General features: G+C 44.5%; 1 protein-coding gene across 2 annotated transcripts in view; it reads right to left on the bottom strand.

Moving 5' to 3' along the window:
- arid3c (AT rich interactive domain 3C (BRIGHT-like)) overlaps positions 1–15,244 on the bottom strand; it is a 54,596-nt gene extending 39,352 nt beyond the window's left edge. The window contains exons 1-3 of one of the 2 annotated variants that reach the window (XM_067228324.1): positions 15,076–15,244; positions 13,924–14,610; positions 5,993–6,076 (exon numbers count right to left, since the gene is read on the bottom strand). In XM_067228324.1, coding sequence (XP_067084425.1) covers positions 5,993–6,076; positions 13,924–14,610; positions 15,076–15,111 — 807 coding nt within the window. In that variant the 5' untranslated portion in view covers positions 15,112–15,244. The remainder of the gene's footprint in view (positions 1–5,992; positions 6,077–13,923; positions 14,611–15,075) is intronic. The other variant, XM_067228325.1, reaches the window with a different exon arrangement.
- Positions 15,245–18,301: the final 3,057 nt, after the last annotated feature.

The raw sequence follows: 18,301 nt of genomic DNA, 5'->3' as shown, positions 1-18,301 counted from the left end.
TTACTTGCCCCTAATTTCCTAACATAGGGGTACTTAATGGAGTCATCCACACAGGGATTGTGGGGGGGGGAATGCAAGACACCATCCCTGCATAGTAATCCAGAGACCTCATATGATCACTAATCTAATCTGCTGTTTTAACACCTTGATCCCCCAGTGATCTCTGACCAAGTACGGAAGCCAGGATGTGTCGGCACCACGCTATTGGGCAGGGGCCGTAAGTAGGTCAAAGGTGGCTGGCTTGTGCTCATGCCAAACAGAAACAAAGTGTCAGCAAACCTATGTTAGATTTCACAGAAGTGGGCGTGGATCAAACAGGATCACATTACATAGGACCACATTCTTAAAGCTGCAGTGTGCCGTTTAAAGAGATTTTGTGTGTATATATATATATATAGGGGGGGAGACCAACAGAAAATGTGTTGTAAAACGTATTGTTAGCATGAGGAATGGCCACCACATTTTTGGAGGCTGCGAGAATAGCTTATAACTCAGAAATCTTTATCCAAAGACCATGTACATTTTAGCTTGTAGAGTAATTCCTTTACAATTAATTAGTTTTGTATTATTATTTGAAATGTTTCAGGATTCTTGAATTGAAAACCTTTCAATATATCAGCAAATGGAGTCAGGTGGCTGAGCGGTGAGGGAATCGGGCTAGTAATCCGAAGGTTGCCAGTTCGATTCCCGGCCATGCCAACTGATGTTGTGTCCTTGGGCAAGGCACTTCACCCTACTTGCCTCAGGGGAATGTCCCTGTACTTACTGTAAGTCGCTCTGGATAAGAGCGTCTGCTAAATGACTAAATGTAAATGTAAATCATAAAAAAAAGATCTCATTAGCTTCCTTGCTTTGAGTTCAGTACTTTGCAGAAGCTGATGCACCTTAGTTTTGAGGTGTTCACCAGCTTTGCTCACCTTAATGTGGGCATATCTCTAATCTTCCCTACAGATTCTCTCAAATTCAAACAGGAAACTGAGGGATGACCTACAGTCTTCAGCAGGCCTTTCACCTGAGGTTCTATGGGGTTCAAGTTTAGGTTTTGGCCGAGCCTCACAAGTACGTTCACAAACGTATTCTCCAGCCCTGCTTGCGTTGTTTTGGCTGTGTGCTCTTGAGTTATTTCTGAAAGGTGAATCTTCGCCCCTGTCGGAGGGGGAGATCAGGGCTTCTTTGAGGATCTCTATATGTGGTTCCATTCATCATCCCTCAAGGCTGACCAGGTGTTCTCTGGACTGAGCTCCTGCAGTTTAGACCAGCCAGTTACATTTCTACAATCTTTTCCCCTTATTTACATTCTTACGTGTTATTCCTAGAGCTCCTCCAGCAAGAGTAGGTTTGTTTTCAAATGTGGGTGGGACAAAGATTTTTAACAACTAAGAATGTGGCTGTTTAATATGATTTTCTTAATAAAAAGTGTGTGTGGGACACACACACTTGATCTGACAGGTATTCAGGAGGGCTTTCTGTCCGGCCACTATAGTTATGATTGATGCAGAGAAGGTTGTCCTTCTGTAAGCTTCTCTCATCTGCAGAGCAGACGTGTAGCTTTGTTTGTGCGGCCATTGAATTATTGTTCGTCTCTCAGACCAAGGCTCCTCTTCCCCAGTTACTTAGTTTGACATAACGGCTCTATGGAGAGAGGATGTGTGTTGGTCTGAACTTCGTTTCACAATGATGGAGACCATTATCCTCCTATTTCATACGCTTTAGAAATGTTTTATAATCTTTCATAGATCTGTGCATCAACAAGTCGTTCTTTGAGGTCAACAAAGATTGTCTCAGACTTCGTTCCTTAAGCTTGGTTTTTGCTATGGCTGTCTTTCTTAGTCATGTCCAGTTACTTTCCACATGTGGATTCTGATACCGAAACATCCCTTTATCATTTTGCTGGTGCGAACGAGGCTCAGTCTCACCTCTCCATCTCCTGTTTGATGCCATGTTGCTGACTCCCTCACAAATTATATAGGCCTCTTCTGGCTTCTTTCCAAAGAGGTCAATATTGATTTTTCATCCCACCATGTGAGTGAGTCTAAATCCCCCTTCCCCCCAGCAGAACATTCTATATTGAGACATTTGTCAGAGCCGTTGATGGGCCACGGATGAAATTGGTAAAGAAAACATATCCATTACCTTGTCAAAGTTGTATTTAACGTCATTACTTCTTATTCAAGGGGATAAGGGGATAATGCCATCCGCTGATGGGATTGGCTTCATCTAAGAGGCACAATAAATGATGATTGTCCATATCTAGTTCAGCCACACTATTATTTTTAAGATGTACAGGGGATAGACGGAGAAAAGTAAATCAAGTGTGGTTGTGTTGCGTTTGGGAGAAAAACATGAAGAAGTAACATTTTGTTCCTGATTCCCTCTCTGATGTGGTTCAAATCAAGATAGTTATTTCCCAAAGGTGCCCCCACGAGCTGCAGATAAATTAAACCTTCTCACAGTAGAAAATCTGCCTTTATTTGTGCAGTGTGTTTTCCAAGCATTCTCACCGTGAAAAAGAAAGAAAGGAAATCCTACAGTTTCCTTTTTACCACCACGGGATCCATATAGCGCATTAGGAGTTAGATCTCATTTGTGTTGATTTCCACTACACTTCAAAGTACATTTACTCATCGCTTCCCCGACACCGACGGAAAAGGGCAGAGCGGTTAGCTTTGAGAGGATTTATATTTATTACAGTTGAAATGAACACGGATATGAGTTTTAATGATCTTAATCAACCAGGGTCCTCCCTGTCTCTCCCCCCTCTCACACTCTTCAAACAGACAGTACTTGTATGTAGGTGTTCATAGCATGTCCAGACAAAGTACCTGGGCCCGCTGAAGGCAGGCAATTTCCGTCTGCAAATAAGGTTTGGAATTCCAGTGGGATCTTGTCATAAACAAAAGGACATACTGATGCATAATCTCATCTGCAGGAAGGCTGGGGTGTTTACAGGGATGGATTGCTATCCAATGGAATAAAAAAAAAAGGAGACAGGAAATGCCTTGACCAACACGGGGGGAAGTTGGTATTGTGTTGCTAAAGCAACACAAAGCCCTGCTGTTTGGTGAGGAAGGCTGGCCGTGCCAAGATGATCTTTTATAATCATTTCTGAAGATCTGAAAAAGGTTTTACTTCTTTTGCTACGTTTCAGATTGATGCATTGGTGACCTCCATGGAATATGATTGATTCTATCTCAAAAGGCGAACAGGGTTGACAAATACAATAAAACTATTAAACTTTTCCAATTATTGGCTACTATGTTTGTGTGTACCAACAGACATATTGTGGTGCTATTTTTTCCTTCAGTCCACATGAACTAAAGTATTATTTGAAATCATTGCTCTATGAAGGTCAGTGACCACCATTGTTGTGACTGTTGGAATATAATGACACAGGAAATGTCTTGGCTTCTCATTACGACATTTCTATCAGAGTTGTGTGACATCCATCTACTGTACTTGTCACAGAAAGTGAGATATTTGAAGCAGATAATCCTGTAGAGTGCACAAGGTGATCTATTCTTTCTATTATTGATGGCAAAGCAGGAATTTAAACCTACCACAGAAGAAGAAATGTCTAACTTGTTTTCTAATCTAGAGAGGAAATGCTATATGCCTATACTATGCCTGATCGCTCTTACTATCAAAAGTATAGGGGCGCCCCGGTGGCTTACTGAATAAGTGTAGACTGAGGCTTTGTCCTAGCAGGGTTTGAATCTGGCCAGGGCACTTTGCTGCATGTCTTCCTCTCTCTCCAGGGCACTTTGCTGCATGTCTTCCTCTCTCTCCAGGGCACTTTGCTGCATGTCTTCCTCTCTCTCCAGGGCACTTTGCTGCATGTCTTCCTCTCTCTCCCTGCCTTTCCTGTCACACTTCACTTAAATACTGTCCAGTATAGCAGACCAAATATGTCAGTGAAAACGTGTGCAGTGAGTGTGTTTTGTGGAGCGAGGCCTCCGTGACGCACTCCTAATCTCCCTCAATGTCCCCATCTTGAGAACAGACAAGATAAATTACCAAGCAATTCCATCACTGCCAGTCAGCATATGAGTCATTTTTTGTCTGCTGATCAGACTTTTTTTTTCAAGAATTGATAAAAGTCGTCAGACCAGTCTGAAGGGGAACAAGGCCCATCTCAACAGTCTTGTTGATCACGCTGACGTGATGACAGGATGGATGTAGCAAAGCATGACGCCTCTGACTGTCTTAGTTTGATCACGTGTGTGTGTGTGTGTGTGCCTGAAGAGGGTCGCAAAATAATCACGTTCAACTATGAGCGAAAACAAATCAGAGCATTGAATTATCAAGACTATTATACCTTATCTATGTTGCATGTTTGTGTGTATGCCTACCATAAAATAAAACTTGCCGTCTAGCCATACAACAAAACAATAACAACACCAGCTACAAAAAAAAAAGAAAACAAGTTAACTTGTGTTTTTTTCATTTGGAATACCTCGTATTTCCCCTCTGACTGTATAAGTCATCCTGACTGCCGTGGGAGGACTGACGGTACACAGGAAGTGCTAAGTCAAGGAGCTCCGCTCTGGAAACCAACACACCACTGTTTTACCTATTCATTACCAGGCTGCTCATCCACAAGCAGATCCTCACATGTAAGGCAGCTAAACCGTTTACCATGTGACTGTTTCAGGCCCTGTTTCACCCTTGACACTTGACGACTAGTTAGAGGGAAAGGGGGTGGAGGGGTTAGAGGGGTGGAGGGAAAGGGGTGGAGGGGTAGGGGTGGAGGGGTTAGAGGGGTGGAGGGAAAGGGGTGGAGGGGTAGGGGTGGAGGGGTTAGAGGGGTGGAGGGAAAGGGGTGGAGGGGTAGGGGTTAGAGGGGTAGGGGGTTGGTCTCGTTCTCTCCAGGTGTGGTTTTTGGTGGAAAGGTGAGGAATGTCCCTTCACAGGGTGATGGGATTCTGAGACTGATAGAAAGTGGGACTCTGATTAGTCTGTCGACCATTAATAGAATCCCTCTAGTGTGGGGCCCGGGGATCCTTTTGATACAATTCAATGTTTAGTGTCGTATTTATCATGGACAGTGATGTCAATGATCATTTCAAATGTGTATGTTTCATTTCACATGAGGAATGAGAAAGGAATGAATTATTGTGAATCCAGAAGGAGGCCTCTATGTTTAACGCAGTATGTAATGTGCTGTAAGGCAGGTGTTACAGCAAAAAGAAACAGCAGTTCTGTTAATAATGACAGTGTATACGTGAACAGCATATAACACATTTATCTACAATACTATGCTTTGCATTTAAAACCCAAGTAAATATGAATACATTAACAGGGCGTAGCCTTAGATCAAATAAGATTCCGACCAATTTTGACTGGGTGAGTGTACAAAAATTATAAATCTTCCACGCAAAAATAAGGATAGCAAAATAATTAAGAAGCATTAGCAAACTCTATTACAATGCCACTATATTTATTTCACTGTGTCAACATTCGGTAAAGAACACAAACAACCTAAATTAACGCTTTTCAATTTGTGCCATCCTCATGGAACCACACACTTACACTGAACTCTTTCATGGATTGCACTTGATGATTAGATTGGACAAGACTGGGATAGCTCTCCTGTCAGGCTCTCTCTAGCCCATCAGCCAGGAGCGGAAGGTCTTTCGCAAGCCCCACTAGTCAACACACGGAACACCCGGGAGTCAGGTGGCTGAGCGGTGAGGGAATCGGGCTAGTAATCCGAAGGTTGCCAGTTCGATTCCCAAGGCACTTCACCCTACTTGCCTCGGGGGGAATGTCCCTGTACTTACTGTAAGTCGCTCTGGATAAGAGCGTCTGCTAAATGACTAAATGTAAAATGTAAGCACACAAGCCTCTCCATGGAAACATGACCCGCCAGTTAGCTATGAGTAGTCCCCTCGGCCACACTGTCTAAAGGGGGCGGGGCGTCAGGCAGCAGGAGACGATTGGGTGGGAGGGGAGGGGTTAAAGGTCAAGCTAGATAAGGGGCGGGATTACTGACCTCCTGGATCAGAGATGAAGAGCCACCAGCGATGCCGGCACTTGAGACTCCCAGCTTCCTGTCTGTCGCGCTGCCTCTTCCTGACTGAACACATGTCAGAGGACACAGGTGACAATCTCTTCTGGGGCAACACAGGAAACCCTCAACATGGCAGCTGACAGTTAAAGCAAATATTATAGACATTTGTTTCAGATACGACAGCCGACTTAACTGGACAAAAGAAAAGTTACAAGTGATTATTCTGTGGGGGGAAGGTGTCACAGTGTGCGATGTGGAAACAGTGATGCACAGGGTGGGGGGGAGATGAGAATAACAAACACAACATCATCCATCAGCATGACAGTACTGTCACAGGTGGGACTAGAAAGTCAAACAATAAATATGCATCACACACCACAGTGCCCATCTATAGGGAGCTGAACATGCAAAGTCAAAGTAAAGAGAACATGGGCTATTTCATGCAAATGACATACAAAAGGTGATCATGCTAGTTGGCTTCACATACAGAAAGATTATAACAGGCAAGGGGTGTGAGTGCTCTGCATCCGATGAGCTACAAGGAATTTGCATTAGATCGCCAAAAGATTTGCTCTGTCTGTCGCTGTCTCTGTCCCCACCTCTCTAGTCCTGTCCAAAGTATCTCTCAACTTCCTGAATATTTTCTGACCTCCATCCTCACATTTCCTCTCTCTCTCTATCTCTCTCTATCTCTCTCTCCCTCCAGCTTGTCGCCCTGTCCCTCTCTGCTCCGGTCTCTCCGCCACACTTCCCAGATCAGATACAGCCGGCTCAGAATACCCTCAATCTCACATCGAGTGGGTTAAGAGAGGGGGAGGGGGGAGGGGATAATGGTGTAGGACTGGTACAATAGACACACACGAGTACATGAGGTACATACACATACAGAAGAATGTCTGTAGTTCATGTTCTTCTGATCACGCTTGATTTTGAATGTCTGTAAGCTGCTATTGAGACACAGTGAGATCACTGAAGACTGTCCACACACACCCATCACATTCATTAATCCTCAACACAACCTCCAACACGCATTCTAGGTGTGTTTTTGAGTGTGTCAGCCCTTCACCAGTTCTACATGTCACCATAGCCCTCCCTACCCCTCTCAGGTCAAGTTTCAAGACCGCTCAAGTTTCCAGTGAACACTGACCCCAGCCCCCCCTGCACCTTTCCATCCTCCAAATGAGATATTCATTAACCAGCACGCCTGCCGGGCCTGAAATACCCCCGCCCACACACCACCCACCTCCTCAGTTGCTGGGGAGCAACAAGCATAGCTAGCCTAGCTCCCCCTGTAGACAGCTACACACACAGAGCCGACCAATCACAGACAGGGATTGGGGGAGGGGAGGGTTGATTGCAAAACACTATCAGCATGGCAGGGTGGGGGAGATTACCTGGTTTATTGACAGACTACGCAACCTGGGTTAATCCCAGAACAGGAACATCTAGCGCTGAGCCGAGGTGCTCTAAGACGGCGTGGTGATGGACCACGGCGCGTCAGCGCCAGCGTAGCTCCTGTCCACTCCTCCCCCCTAATGAATGTTGACACGTGGAGCCATCTGCTACCAGCCTGACATGTGCCTGCTGCCCCACAGCTCTGCTGCCCCACAGCTCTGCTACCAGCCTGACATGTGCCTGCTGCCCCACAGCTCTGCTGCCCCACAGCTCTGCTGCCCGCTGGAGACGGGCTGAAAGGTGTTCAGACACTCCACAGCCACGACAGGGTGAAGACAGACCTTGTTGTTACTGTTAGGCTGGAGAATGCAAAGTGTGACTGAATCTTGAGTTTGGGGGTCGGCCGAATAACCCTTTAGTGGATGGGTGAGCCGCTGGGTCGTGTGTTGGGTTGACAGGTTTGTGCAGTACTGGATGTGTCTCGGAGGAACAGCCATTTTATTTGTGTCACTTTAACACCTCAATACACGAGAGAACGTGACAGACACTACACTTCCTGTCAATCATTACTCAATATCGTTAGAGCACCCAGGCAGCACATGGAAATGTCCCATGTGCCGCCTGAACAGTTTAGACTACATTGGGGAGGGGCAGGGTTTGAATTACGGGGGGGTTTGACCCCCCTAATTAAGACTTGGATCCCCCCCAAAAGAGGTAAAAAAAACAGGTTTGGGGGGTTGATACATTTATATATCGTTCGTACCTGTAATCGTAAATATTACTTTACGCCCTTGAGAAGAAGTTGACCCCCCCATTTGTCAGTGTATAATTCAGTGGGGGAGTCAGGTGGCTGAGCTGTTAGGGAAGCGGGCTAGTAATCAGAAGGTTGCCAGTTCGATTCCCGGCCGTGCCAAATGACGTTGTGTCCTTGGGCAAGGCACTTCACCCTACTTGCCTCGGGGGGAATGTCCCTGTACTTACTGTAAGTCGCTCTGGATAAGAGCGTCTGCTAAATGACTACATGTAAATGTAATTCGCACTCTGGGGAGGGGTGTGTCCACAGAACCCTATCGGTGTGTGTAGGATTCTCCAGGATTGCAGATTACTTAATGAAATCTGAAGTAAGAAGTGCTCTTTCTTAGCTGCTAATGTGGATGACTGTTACACATTGATACCTCAACGATCTCCAATATATATATTTTAAGATGTATTTTCTGGCAAGTGTGACATGCATCAAAGGGCCTGGATTCTAACCTAGGCTGTTTGTCTGTGAACAAAAGGTGATCTTCACACAGGACGTTCTCCCAGGTGAGACGTGTTCAGTATTGTGACTTATCTCTCCGGAACGAGGCCTGCATGCCTAGCAATGCAGACGAGTTCTCAGTAGTGTATTTCCATCTCTGTCACATAACTGCGTTTGTGGAACCCTCCCGTGACGTCCGATTTCCCCCTTCAGACCTACCGACCCTGACAGCTGCATCTGCCAGGGGAGAGACAGACCCAGCTCACACCAACCAGCACAAGCTACGCTAATCTAGCTAACTATGCTAATCTAGCTAGCTATGCTAATCTAGGTAGCTACGCTAATCTAGCTAGCAACCTCCTTTTCTACCCTGAGGGCCCACTAGGAGCCCCTGGGTAATGACCTGAAACATTTCACTCCACATCCCCCCCCCCCCCCCGCAAAAAAAAACACTCGATTCACCATAACACCTCCACCACGGGTGCATACATACAGAGGGTGACTGTATCTACTGGCTCTGGTCTTAGTGGCCTTGCCTCTGGTTCAGCCGCTGGTGAACCAGGACTGGGAGGGCAGCAGAAGTGGCATTGTGAGCCTCTGTTTGCAGAGCGCTCGTAAACAATGCGGGGCTTTTGCAAGCAGCTGCAGAAATTCCAGGCTTGTGTGATTAAATTGTAACACCCACATTGAGCAGGGGGGGGGAGGGTGTTTAAACAACTTGGGCCTGCTCCTAATGAAAAGAGAGGCCATTTGCAGACAACACAACCACACTTCAGACTCACACTGTGTTTAGTTTGTGCTTTATTGTTGCTAACGCGTGTTGTGAGCGGAGAAAGAGAGAGAGTTCCCTGCATGTCTTCACTAGCGCTGCCGCTGAGGTGAAGGACGAGTATGGGCACCTCACACACACACTGCCCCCCTCACACACACACACACTGCCCCCCCTCACACACACACACACACTGCCCTCCTCACACACATACACACTGCCCCCCCTCACACACACACACACACTGCCCCCCTCACACACACACACACTGCCCCCCCTCACACACACACACACTGCCCCCCCTCACACACACACACACACTGCCCCCCCTCACACACGCACACACTGCCCCCCCTCCCACACACACACACTGCCCCCCTCACACAAACACACATACATACACCCTTTTACTTCTTCATCCTGAAGCTCTTTCCTACGACTCCCCCGGCGACGGAGCACGGCTCCCCCAGTGACGGAGCACATTTATAAGAGAAGCGCAGCTGTCAGATACTGACATGGTGGGACTCCTGTCTCCAGGGGGCGGGGGGACAGAGACCCCACAAGGAAGTAGGAAAGGGAGTAACAGAGGTGAGGGGGGGGAGTTGGTTGGTGCATGGAGAAATCAAGCTCTTTGCCAGATGGAGAATTTCACTTGCATGCATATGTTTGAACTTCACAGGGGACATGGCATGCTGAGGCCTTATTGGATTTCCAGCCTCTCTGTGTCCAGCACTGCCTGCGTCCCCGGTGGAGGGGGGGGGGGGGGGGGGGAGAGGTGAGGAGAGAGAAAGGGAGGGATGGATTTGGGAGGGAAAAAAAGAGAAAAGGTATTCCTGTTGTTGACATAAGAGTTCCAGCGTTAGCATGTGTCTCTTTCAAAGCTCCCCCGGTTTTTATGTGCACATCAGGGGGTGTGTGTGTGTGTTTGTGTGGAAAGGGTGAGTGTTATTTGAGACAGAGATGGTTGGACAACTTGCTCCGATGTTTCTGTCTGTCTAAAACAAACCTCTTCTCAGCTGCTATTAATACAAGTTTTTGTTGGGAGTCTCCTTAATGTAAGGGACTAGTACCTGATAAGATACCGACAGCCAGAGGGGATGTGAGTGTGTGTGTGAGTGTTTGTGAGTGAGTGCTTGTGTGAGTGAGGGTGTGTGAGTGAGGGTGTGTAAGGGTGTGTGAGGTCTGTGAATGTAGGCTTGGCTGCCATGCTGTGTTTATTTGAGCTCCAGCAAATGAAAACGTTGGTTTGACTACTACAACTACTCTGTTTGGCCTTCCTGTAGGTAATCTGAAGCGTCTGTCTTCCTTTCTGTGATTTCACAATTGCCTCATTTCCTCCTTTTCACTGTTGTGTTTTCCTTGGTCTCTCGGGCCTCTCCAGATTAAATTAGGTCACTTGTGTTAAGTTAGAGTCCGAACCCTACCACTGCCTGTATCTCTGGTCGTGTGATGTTCCTAAAGGAGACACTATCTCCAGGAAATTCCCTCCTGCTCTCTTTTTCTGTGACAGATACTCGTGTTTTGGAAAAGAGGAGAGGAGCAACAGGAGTGGAGTCTTTGAGAGTGAAAACATACACCAGTAGCTGTAACCCCCACTCCTCTCTCTCTCTTCCTCTCTCCTCCCCTCCCCCACTCTCTCCAGTTGCCCAGTAAAGGAAAGGCCGTAGTAAAAAGACACCCTGTGAGTTTAGCTTTTTATACAGTAGTTGGAAAAACAAGGTTTAGGCAGACAGCAGGGAGCTTAACTGGGCTTTTGCCACTGGGTTTCCAGTTAAGACCCCTGAGCATAGTTACTGTACAGCTAATCATGGTAATCATGTTAACCGCAATGTTAATTTTGTGTTGCATGTCCTCAATGATGCTCATAATTCCCTTATTGTGTCTTTCTCCATATGCCAGTCGTAGATTAATTACTGTTATATTCCCCTTTATTGAAAGGTGGTTATTTGGTTAGAAAATTCAGTATATTGTACAGCTGTCCTTTATCAACGCTGGGTCAACAACATGCAGTGGCCTTCAAAGAGAACATCAGCAGGTCTGAACCAATTTATGCTACCAGATACATAGCATAAAAAAGTGCTTTGTGACCTGACTCATTCTCCAGTTGTTGTGTATCTGTCAGTGTGTGTGTGTGTGTGTGTGTGCGCGTGTGTGTGTGTGTTACAGCATGTGTGTGTGTGTGTGACAGCATGTGTGTGTGGGTGACAGCGTGTGTGTGACTGTGTTTTATTTTTTTTGGAGAGAGAGAAAACGGCTGGGCGGTAAGAGCACGCGATTATGTTTCCGTTTCGTAATTGTTTGGCTGCGAGCCGACAAACTCACACACACACACTCACACACTCACAGACTCCCTGCCAGAGAGGGAGATCCCAGCGTGTGTGAGAGAGCCAGACTGGAACTCCACCAGATCCTGTATCCTGCCATTCCTGAGCTGCGGCCAAAACTCCACGCAACTTTGCATATTTTTTTTTCCTCCGCTCTCCCCGTCGTGTCAGCGCTGTCTCAGGTCTGCCTGCCTCGGGTCTGCCTGCCTCGGGTCTGCCTGCCTCGGGTCTGCCTGTCTCGGGTCTGCCTGCCGCTCCTGGCCTGAGAGCGGCAGGCAGACCTGAGGCAGGCAGGTGAGAGCAGCAGGCTAACACACACACACCAGAGGGACTTCTAGAACACTGACTTCTGTTTATGTTTGGCTGTATATATTTTTGTTTGTTCACATCAAGACAACAATGTTGTGGTCTCCTCAGCCTCGTCACCCCAGGTCATCCTGACCCTCCCAACGATGCACTTACTGCCTTTAAATGTGCTTCTGTTGTGCGTCTCTGAACATGGCCCGCTCCGCCGGCTCCACTCAGTCTGCCAAGCAGCCATAAGCATCCTTTTATTGTCCTCTGACCACTACACTCAAACTACACACAAATGACCCCTCAGTCAGGAACCATTCAGAGGAATTTTTGCAACTGTGCACAGAGCTAAAAACAAGATTTTACACAGCAGGTAAATTGAGGAGAATGTTTGTCTCTAAATGAAAGGCCTTTCAGTGTGACTGTTACAAAACATCTTGTAACATATATAATAAATATTCCTCGTATTTCAAACAGTATCTATCCACAGAAAAATAACATGGGAGTTCTCTCCGTGTTAAATAACACAAAACATATAGATTGTTGTACACCATTTGTAAAATAGAGTACATCAACAGTAAAATTATAATTTTACTGTGCGATACGATGTCCATAAATCCATCAACAACAAAAAAAACATATATGCAAATATACCAAACTTGTTTCAAACACGCCTTGAACTGAACATTCTAAGCACACAGAAGTCAAATGAAGACATTGTTTTTCCACAACCTGATCCCCTGCTTATCCCTCTATGAACACTATTTCTGTTCTGCCTGCCTCAATTGCATTTACATGCATTGGGTTACTTAAATGCATGCACTAATTCAATCCCTAATGTACACATCACATCTGGGGATGGTTCTAAACGATCTGTCATAAATAAAGGATGACATCTCCATCCATGTATGCACACAAACACTCAGGAGATATAGATCTGCCTTCACTTTGGAATCTGTCTCTAGTGTATTAGAATAATCCAATACTGCATGTAATTGTGTGTATGAATATTTTGATGGCAGTAGTGATATGGATAGGCCATTGAAGATAACTGCTAGCATCTAATACTACGGTCTACACAATACACAACTTCTTGATTACAATATACAATCTACTCTATTTCACAAAAATATTGTTCTTGATTATCTGTCTCTTTTCGACTGTTTTATGTAACTGATTGACACACTCGGTTGAAACAAGCTGAAGGTTTGGTGAAGGAGTAAAGTCTCAAATCCTGTTTTCAACCATATTGGTTAATAAGGACGGTACACAACTGTACCATGACACGACTCAGTGCAGACACGTCTGAGCTGTCCTGCTCTAACAACACAGAAGCTCATCTGTACAAGCAGTGCTCCACATCAGACCTGTATGGACTCAAATACGCTTTAACTGAGAACTTCCATAAGAATACAACATTATGTTGATTCATTGTGGACTCATATCTGTTCTTGTTTTCGAGCATGTTAAGTTACAGAAATCTTAAATTGTTACTATAGATATTTAATGTTAGAAAGGATTAATTAAACCGGTAAAAGATATATACTGAAGCTACAAACTTTCAAATGGTGTCATCCATGGGTTAGTAGTGCATTGTGAAAACTAAGAACTATGTCCATGATCATATAATGATTTCTATAAAAACATGGACAATGCATGTGGTCTCAGCTTGCAGAGTCTAATGTGTAAATGATAGCACAGTGATCAATTTGACTGCAAGACACTAGCTATTCTGTGGTTTATAATACTTTGCTTAAAAAAAAAAATGCTTGGGTGTTTAAATTTCACAGCTAAAAAGCGGCGTATAGGTTGTTATCGCGAAATAAGTCGTTTTAGTAGGGCTAGTACTACAGATACATCCATCAGATACAAACAAATGCCACCTTACTTGTTTGAATTGCTCCTCGTACGTCCACTCGTGGTGCTGAGATTGTGCTTGCGATGCCAACCCCCCAGGTGACCCGGACTGCCGGGGCGCCGGGAAGGACGGCGGGGCTCGGGACAGCAGATGCGCAGCGGTGCTCTTCGGAGAGTGTCCCGCGCCGGGATGCATTGGGTGGCGGGACTGATAGTGGCTCAAAGCCCCCTCCATGTCCTCATCCTCTTCCTCATCATCTAGGACCCCCTCGTTTTCCATGTCATCTCCCTCGATGTCCCGGTGGTTATCGTCGATGCCTCTGGTGCCTTCTTCATCGTCCATGTCTGAGTCGTCAGCTCGCTCAGAATGCCTGCGAGCGTCCAGGTGCGGGAGAGCGAGCTGCCGCTCGGTGGTGCTCATCCCCGAAGACGAGTTTGCGACGAACGCACCACGAACTGCTGCCTGGTAGTGACGGAAGGCGAGGGCTTGTTGGTGTATCTGCGACTCGACCATGGAACGGATATCTTTCTCTTTCTCTGCTTGTCGAAGCTTCTCTTCGAGCGCCAGCCGTGCCGCCTGTTGTCGCTGGAGGTTTTCCATGACCGCCTCGAGCTTCATGCCGCCGCTGGTCTGATGGGCCTGGGATCCGGAGAAGGGACTGTGTGTTGAGGCAGAGGAGACGAGGAGCGGAATGTTGCTCGCGGAGAACGCAGCTTGCTATAAAGTAGAGATGGAGTGTGGTGCAAGAAAAGCATAAAACTGTTAGAACAACGTTTTACAAACTTTTACAAACTTGTTGCTAATGTAAGAGCGAAACACATGGACAAGACTGACGTGGTTATTGTCAGCACAAACATTTAGTCCGTCAGATTGTGAGCAAAAACGTAGCTTGAATCCCTTAGAAGTCAGCTCAAAAGCGCTCAGGATAGAAGTAGCCTACTCTAACTGAACGTGAATTACCGTAACAATATCGTAAAGGTGGTGTAATAGAGCGCCACGTTATCCAATTTATTCCGTGCGCTAAAGCACAATATTATCTTACACTTAAACTGTTAGAACGCGTGAAAGGTAAGTAAGTGTCGCGGTAATTTTACAAAATGAGCCAAAGTGAGCAAAAACATTATACAAGCATATAGAATCATAATGGCAATCGACACGACCACAAAAACATGATATACTTACCAAAGCAGATTTTGTAGCTATACTGTTATCAACCATGCTTTTCCTGTCAGATGAATCTAAATATCAAAACAGTTCAAAACTATGTCCTCTTTATGTCAGGGAGAATTCCTGATTCAACATCGAGGTGTGCGTCTCGATTTAAAAGAAATAACCCGTTGAAAATGTATTCGCTGCGAGTCTTGAAGCCCCGAAGCTTTTGGCAACAAGTGGCAACTGTAGACAGAATGACCTCTTTAGGCGAGAGATCAGCCCTTGTGCTACCATTTGCTAACAACACGTCAATGGAATGGTAAATATGGAGGGCAGGGTCGACTGACAGACAAGAAAATAAAGTTTAACATTCAGAGAGAACGAAGGAATCCGACATCCAAGGTTTCCGTTGCCACAATTTCTAAAACATTAAGGGTCTATTTCTCAAATTGTAGAATTACATTTATTGCAGTTAATGTTTACCGAATTGCTTTATAGCCAAGCTAAATCCCTCCAGGTGATGCTAAAATTGCCCCTGTGACTGCTGCATATAAAAAGCTTGTTGATACACGCTGTTATAGTCTAGGTTAATTGACAATAGGTTCAAACATAAGCTTAATGTTAATGATTATGAAGATTATTGAATAGCTAGGCACTTGTTATGTTAAATTAGCAAATTGCGCCTTCGGGTCTTCGCCCGTAAATCGAGCCTAGGAAACATATCCTAGCCTAGGCTATGTGTTAATATTAAGTTACAAAAAACTGTAAAGACAATTGTATATTCTCATAGTCAATTATAAGTAAATTGATGTAAAAAGCGCTTTCTATTCAGACCTCTTGTTAATATCGGATAGCTTCATTAACTCAAGTTCCAGCTCAGAAGGAAATTGTATATTAAGCGTTGTCGCCCTTACTTTCATGATCACTTTACAGACAAAACTGGTAGTCCTTGAAATAAGCTAGCCACATAGATTAAAACAGTCTAATTTGATAATGTGTACATCTGCATACAGTAAGTGGCCTGGCACTATGATCTTGAGGTTGAACACGTAGGCTATGGCATTTAATAATTCTGACTGTATCATATAAAAAGAAGAATGTGTTGGAAATGTAGTTGAGATGATGATGCCTGTTTCGGTTACTCTATTTAATTCTTCATGGGCACTGGTACATTTATATTCATTAGTCCCATTGTGACCTCATCTGGCAGAGAAACCTGAGACTTCTTGTTAGTAAGGGTGCATGCTGGACAGGAGGGAAAGAGAGATGCTTTCTTTGTGAGAAGTGATGCACAAAGACACAACATTTTTGTTATTATACTGATGTTGTAGGTGTATTTCTCAAGGCAGAAACTCGCTGTATGGCAACAAAATATATATGAAGGACAGACATTTCTTGTAAATAACCAACCATTTAAGTATAAACCAAAGGGTCAAACATGAAGTGAATCCAAGGATAGCTTGTGATGAACTCATACAATGCAGTGTATACAGATCCCTTGGTACATTTATGTTATCACCTTTTTAAAAGATAAATTGTGTAATGTCACACAATTTATCTTTTAATATAATGGTTCTTAAACTCAGGTCCTACAGGGACGACATGAAAATGAACCACACTAAATGGTATCGTTCTTTGTATACATTTACACTTGGGCACTTCTCTTTGTCTCTTATGCAATATTAGACCATAATTAATGTAAATTAATTAATTGAATACTTCTAGTGTTGAAGGAGCAAACTGTACTGTGCATTTCAAAATTCAGCTTTAAGAAAGATGTCATTTTTTGAATGTACAGTACATTTAGTTTCCAAATCCTTTTAATTTACTTTGAAAAACCATCAGAGACTCCAACAAAATAGCCTTTTAACTTATAAAATTACACCCTTAGTGGATGGGATGACATGGTGAGCTGTAGATATATATCTAGGCATCTGTGGGATGTATAATTGCTATAAACCCTGCAATTACCCTGTATTTACCATAATGACTCCACAATTAAAGCTACAATCCTTATATGATTTGGGAACAAATTGATAATCATCAAAAAGGGGTTTGGTAACAAGCCTCTGCTCAAGAGGGGAAAGATATCTTGGTTGTTCAGGAGCTCGGGTTTGCTTTTTGAAAAATGTTTTGTGTATTATTTGTTGCTGTTTTGACTGGGGGATACTAAAGACGGCTGGAGGCAGAATTACACAAAGCGTTTAAATGTTTTACATTTAGCAGACGCTTTTATCCAATGCGAGATACAGCACGATCATTGTGGACGGTGTGTGTAATTAGAAGTTAAAAAATTCACTTCCAGTTAGAATCTTTTCTCTGCCTCTACCCAGCTCTCTTCTAAACCGCATCATCTTAACTCTGACAGGGCCTCTGCACTGATCAGGGAAATAACTCTACAAATGTATGTGTGATAAAACAGCCAAAGGCTAGAACAAGATATCTTTCAATGTACGGTATATAAATCATGGGTATATTAGAGTTTTGTAACCAAAGGGCTTGAGTCTTGAAATGAATCACAAGGCCAGATAATGCCAGTGAGAACAGTCTCTTAATGAGCATTGTGATTTAGTTGTGAAACCTGAACAACCATAAGCTGTCAGTCTGGTGACCATTACAGGATTTTGCACACAGCTCAAACCTATTCTGTGACTAATTTATAATTGAGAAAAACAACAGCTATAAATTCCATGCAATGCCATGTTTTGAATAGGAGTAACCATGGTTACTCCCCCCCCCCAAACACACACACAATTTAAGGAGGATTCACCTTTGTGTCATGTGTTAGGGCAAGCAATTCCATTAAGTTATTAGTATCCAGTGAAGCTCGTTGAGCGGCCTGTCGTAAATATGATGTCTCTCGCAAGCTCACGTGGCCCAGAGACAGAAGCTGTAATCTCCCTGATACTGGATCATGACTTGATCCATGACCTTCTCGCTGCTATTTTGAAGCTACGCCCTAAAGTAGACCTGTATTACTAGTCTAAATTCATAAGCACGCTCAACAAAGTGCTAGTAGGACTAGCACTGAAGGAAGAATTGTGCTTTTTTTATTATAAAGATTTTAACCTATGTCTGATTGATGCTTCCATGTGTACGTAGATGTGCAGCTGTACACATATACGCAACTCCTAGTTCTGATTTCTGATGAACTGCACAATGTTGTACTTGGTAGTTTCATAAGCAGTAGCAGGTGTTGATCATGAGAGCCACAGGCAGGATGTGTCTTCCTCCAGAGAACCCGCTCTGGTTATGG

The sequence above is a fragment of the Osmerus mordax genome, chromosome 24 (assembly GCF_038355195.1).
Source record: "Osmerus mordax isolate fOsmMor3 chromosome 24, fOsmMor3.pri, whole genome shotgun sequence".
Lineage (NCBI taxonomy): Eukaryota > Metazoa > Chordata > Actinopteri > Osmeriformes > Osmeridae > Osmerus > Osmerus mordax.
Note: the sequence above shows the minus strand (reverse complement) of the source record. Positions and strands in the feature narration are given on the sequence as shown.